The 5,454-nt window shown below is 68.0% G+C and overlaps 1 protein-coding gene across 1 annotated transcript; it reads left to right on the forward strand.

Moving 5' to 3' along the window:
• On the forward strand, window positions 1–3,252 carry BXZ73DRAFT_38145 (fungal-specific transcription factor domain-containing protein; the record flags this gene model as incomplete). The annotated part of the gene is made up of 8 exons (XM_048018132.1): window positions 1–239; window positions 391–412; window positions 461–559; window positions 848–1,106; window positions 1,318–1,691; window positions 1,932–2,324; window positions 2,394–2,838; window positions 2,900–3,252. The coding sequence occupies 8 exons, from the start codon at window positions 1–3 to the stop codon at window positions 3,250–3,252; spliced, it is 2,184 nt and encodes a 727-aa protein (XP_047883014.1).
• Window positions 3,253–5,454: the final 2,202 nt, after the last annotated feature.

Here is a 5,454-nt window from a genome sequence, read left to right on the forward strand (position 1 = left end):
ATGGCCCTCCAGGCCCTGCCCTCCCCCGACTCCCACTCCCCGTCCCCCGACTTCGCCTCCGACGCCGACGCGCCTTCCGCCGACGCGTCCCCCGTCTCCTCTTCCTCCGCCCTGTACCCGCACCCCGTCTCGGATGAGGGCCCGTTCGCCGGCCAGCAGCAGCACTCTCCCCGCGGCACCCCCGCCCGCATGGCCATGGACCTCTCCCGATCCTCCTCCGGAAGCAAGGGCGGCTGCTGGTACGTGCATTCCCTGCTTCCCCCCGACCCGTCGCCACCCCCGTCGCCCTCCTCTTCCCTGCCCCTGGTCGTGACGTCTCCCCTGCTCGCGTGCCTGGTCCGCTCACCCGCCCCTTCCCTTTCCTCCCGCGCGCTCCGCCACCGCCCGCAGGACCTGCCGCGTCCGCCGCAAGGTATGTCCTCTTCCCCGCCCCGTCCCCCTCGTGCTCACCCGCCCGCAGAAATGCGACGAGGAGCGCGAGGGCGACTCCTGCAAGACCTGTCTCCGCTTGCGCATCAAGTGCCTCGGATGGGGCCACAAGCGCCCCGACTGGATGCGGGTCAGTGCCCGCTCTCTTCTCCTCCCTGTGGCGCCGGGCCGTAGGCTGATCCATCCACCCTCCCCTCCGCTCTTGGCTCTTCCCGTCCTTCGTCCTCGCTCGTCTCGCCGCCCTCCTCGACCTCGCTCGTGTTCGCCTCCGCGTTCTCCACCGCGCTGCGCTACCTGTCACTGCGGCCTTTGCGCCTGATGCGCCTGTGCACGCCCCATCGCGTCGGGACTGCACCCATCGGGAACCACCGCCACGCCGCCACCGTGCGCCGCCGCCCCCCGCGCGCCACCCGCACAGGACAAGGACAAGGTCGCCGCGTACAAGGCGAGCATCAAGGAGCAGCTCTCGCGCATGGGCCTCATCCGCGGCCAGCCGCGCCAGCCGTGGCACGCCGGGCTCGCCTCCCAGCCCCCCACCCCAGGCGTCGCGGGCCCGGGGCCGTCCACGCAGCTCCGGCGCAGCGTGAGCGCACGAGAGCCGCCGTACCGCCGGAGCGCAGCCCACGGCGCCCCGCGCACGCCCTACCACCAGCTGGGCATGCCCGGGCCCCTCCCAGGTGAGCACCGGTCACGCACCTTCCTCTCTCTCCCCAAGCTTCCGCATTCCCGCCGCCTCGGGTCCGAGAGCTCTGCACCCGGGGGCGACGGAGGGGGGTCCGACGACCTCGGAGCGTCGTCCGCGGGTGCCAGAGCCGGCACGGGCTTCTCGGGTGTAATATTGCAAACGCAGAGTGGAGCTGACCCATCGTCGTCCTTTGCTTTGTGCAGATGGCGAGTGGCCTCGTCGCAACCTCGCGCCTTCCTCCTCCGGCCGTCACCATACCGTCGCTCCCATGGCTGCTGCGGGCATGATCCCTACCGGTTCCACTGTATCTCTCCCAGATACCATCTATGGATTCCCCTCACCACCGCTATCAATGTCTGGACATGAAGACTTACCTTACACAAACTACGGCACTCCCCATACGATTGCGATGCCCATGACCCCCGCCGTACAGCCCCAACCCACACCGCCACCCATGCAATCACCTCCAACACCCGCCGCGATCCGCCTCGAGGAGTATATCGACTACTACTTCAAGTACGTCCGGGAGCTCCAATACGTCTTCGCCGGCGATTCGTTGACCCAGATCCTGCTGCCGGTGAGTGCCCTTCTCTCGCACAGCACACTGTGCCTGTACATCGTTTCCGCACGCTGCGATCAGCTTCGAGTTCCCATCCCAGAACTGTCACATACCTCTGCTGCCACCGTCATCACCAGCCTGATGCCGTCGATCTCCTCTCCGGTCGCGCACTGACGTGATGCACCGGAGCCCTGATGTCCGCCCCGTCGCTGCTCTTCTCCCCCGTCCAGAGTCTGACGCCACCCGCCCCTCCGACAGATCGTGCGCAACGAGCCGGAAGGCGCTGTCGCCCACTCGCTCTGCGCGCTCGCCGCGCTCCACCACGCCCGGCTGCGGATAGCGCGCGGGGACGCGGTCGAGGACCCGGACAAGGAGACGTCCCTGCCCCGCAAGTTCCACGACCGCGCGCTCGCGCTCCTCCGGCACGCGCCCGAGACGAACGGCCACGGGCAGTACGCGGACACGGACGCGGTCGCCGCCCTCCAGCTCGTCGCGTACTCGCTCCTCGGCGGCGGCTCGATGCCCTGGCTCGCGCTCTTCGACGTCGCCGCGGACTGGTTCGCGCAGACGGGCATCTACTCGGAGGAGAACCCGAAGCTGACGCTCCTGCGGATGAGCCCCGCGGGGCGCTTCGCCGCCAAGGCGACGATGGTGCGTCCCGCCGTCTCGTCTCGCGCAGACCATCCGTACGACATGCTCACCTGTGCGCCCCGTTCGCAGTACCTCGACATCTTCTCGAGCATCACGCTCATGCGCCCCCCGCGCTTCCTCTCGCTCTACCGGCGGCTCTTCGGCATGGGCGCCGGCTACTGGGGCGCGGCGGGCGCGGACGTCAGCTCGCGCCTCGCGGAGCTCTCGATGGACAAGCTGACGGGGTGCCCGGACGAGGCGCTGCTCGCGATCGCCGAGGTCTCCGCGCTCGCGCACTGGAAGACGGCGGAGCTCGCGCACGGGACGCTCAGCCACCGCGAGCTCGTCCACCGCGGGGACGCGATCGAGAAGGAGCTCCGGGACCGCGCCGCGGGCCGGGGCGCGTCCGAGGGCGGCGCCGACGACCTCGTGTCGATGCAGATGCGCCGGGACGGCTCCCGGCAGATCGTGGGGGAGATGTTCCGGGAGGCGGCGGTGATGTACCTGCACACGGTGATCAGCGACTCGGCGCCAGGTGAGAGCGACGCACCGAGCTGGGTCCCGCGTCCGTGTGCTGACTCGCGCCTCCTCCACAGGCGTGCCCGAGATCCACAACAGCATCGAGCAGATGGCGAAGCTGCTGAACGACCTCCCGCCGTCGCCGTACGACCGCACGCTCGTGTTCCCGCTGCTGCTGACCGGGTGCTTGACGGACAACCAGATGATGCGCGAGGTGATCAAGCACCGGTTCTTCATGCAGGACGCCACGATGGGCAACATCCTGCTCTCGCAGACGGTAATGGAGAGCGTGTGGGCGCACCGCGCGGCCGCGGTCGCCGCCGCGCACCAGGCGCAGCAGACGCAGCCCGGCGAGCAGCCCCCGGCGCTGCTCGTCGGCGACTGGCGGACGCACCTGCGGATGCAGTGGGCGAGTCTGCTGCCAGTATAGGCCGTCCCCCCGCTGCGTCCACGACCCCCGTATTATTGTTGACGACTGTTTGTACGATCGACTGGCGCACTCACCATACCCTCCCAAAACCCCCAGCACCTAATCATCCTGCTCTCGTTGGGCCCGTGCTCTCCATCCGACTCTTTTATATGCGTACTTATACCCCCCTGCCCGTGAGGTAGACGACCGGCCCGTGTCGGTTGTGCCCCCGCCCGTGTATGTTCCGAATGCTCCCGGTCCTAAGTACTATTTTGATTAGTGTGTCCCATGTTATATAGCCCTACCGTACTCACGGGATCGCAGCGCCCTGTACCATCTTCCCGCCGTGTGTGCTCCAGTCGTCCGATGGCGGTAAGGGTCAGGAGAAGGTAGGGTGGGGACGCGTTGCGCCGCGCGACGTGTGCTTTAAGAAGGCCGGCCAGGTGAGTCCGGGGAGCTCCGCGCGCAACGCAACGCACATGGAGCAACGCGCGGGAGGACACGAGGGGGAGAACAAAGATGCCGGCGGGGAGACGGAGCGCGGATCAAAGACACAGGAGCGTAGTGCTTCACGGGCGGCTGATGCGGCGCGCGATCGTGCGTCTGCTCGCTCGAGCTCGTTGAGGTGGAGGGCGAGGACGGGTCGGGGCGAGCAGTCTGGGTGGCGAGGACGGCGTAGCCGAGAGGAAGGCGTGGCTGGGTGCGCGAATGTCGCCGCGCGGGGATGACGGGGCGCTGGAGGCGGCATGCGAATTCGGCCAAAGCGCAGTCCGGGGCGATCAAAGTCGGGATCGGCTGGCGACGGGGTCAGAAGGGCGGGATCGCGACGCGGGGGGGGGGGGGGGTGGAGCGAGAGGTCCGCGGGCTGCGACTCGGAGGACGTCGGGGGAGAAGGGGCGAGCGCGGACAGGGAGAGGGACTGTGGGTGCACTACTCGTACATATACCGACCGCGGCCTCGCCCACCCGCCAATCCGACGCGACGATCGGGCGCGGGGCGGCTGCTGCGCAGCGAGCGCGCGCGCGCGCGCCGACAGCCGAGGGGCAAACAATGCAGGTGGGCGCCGGCGCCTGCTCAATCTCTTCCTCTCGTCCTCCTCCTCCTCTCTCCGTGGGGCGAGCGGTGCGAGCGCAAAGTGGGCGCGGGGGTGCTCCTGAATTACACGGTGTTATATGTGTCCGCCGGGAGCTCGTGCGGCCGTGCGCACGCTGGGCGGTCACGCGAGTGTGATCAGCGAGACGAGGCCGAGTCTCACCGCGCGCCCTGAGGTTAGAGTGCGCGCCGCCGCGGCCGCCCACACGCCGTCTCTTCCGCGTCGAACCCCCACGCGATCTCACGGCGAGCTCGTGCCGCACTGTGCGCGCGCGAGCGGCCTGTCCACGGACGAGGACGACGCAACTTTGTGCGCCGCCCTCGGCGTCACGCCGGCGGCTGGTTGGGCCCGCGCTCTCTTCGCGGGATGGGACCTGGAAAGCGACAGGATGCTTGGAGTTTGAGCTTCGCCTGAGGAACCCTAAGGCGACTGCACGAGCCCTTCTCTCCTCGCATCCGTCTCTTTCTTCCCACCGGGCCGTCGCCGTCGCCTTCGCGAGCGCAGGAGTCAATGCGAAAGTTCAGCGCCCGCGCGCCCGTCTGACCGCGCGCTGGGCGCTCGCCGCCGCGCTCACGCAGAGGGATCAAAGCTACCCCCGCGCGCGCACGTCGCGACAGCTTCCGGGACGGGCGGCTAGATTTCGTACGCTCTTCCGCCCGCTTTGACCGGGCAGCAGACGGCGGGCGAGACGTTTCCGTCGGTGGGCGCTTGTCGCTGCGGGGCGCTGATGGGCGCCCGGAGGGGATCCCGCGTGCAGCGAGCGCGATAGCGCGCACGCTTTCTTAAAACTTGAATCTTTGTCTTGATCATCTCCTGCGCTTTCGAAGTCTGCTGGTGAGACCTCTGGTGTCATGCTCATGGATGGCTGAGCATCCACAGGCTACCGGCGAGCAGGAAAGGGGGACTGCCCGGGCAGGCGTCGATGACAGTCTTGCACTAGTGTTCAAAACTTCAACGTTCAACGTTCAGCGCAGCCCTTCCGCGTTGTCACGCTTATCGATGCAAGTGCCCTGAGGCGCAGGACCCAGGGTAAAGGAGTACTGCATGTGAGTAAACTGGGTTTCTCGACATGACACCGGCTCTGACATATGCTTCCTTGCAGAGAAGTTAACGCTGTCGGAAGTAGAGGG

The sequence above is a fragment of the Epithele typhae genome (genome assembly GCF_022376455.1).
Source record: "Epithele typhae strain CBS 203.58 chromosome Unknown BXZ73scaffold_2, whole genome shotgun sequence".
Classification (NCBI taxonomy): Eukaryota; Fungi; Basidiomycota; class Agaricomycetes; order Polyporales; family Epitheliaceae; genus Epithele; species Epithele typhae.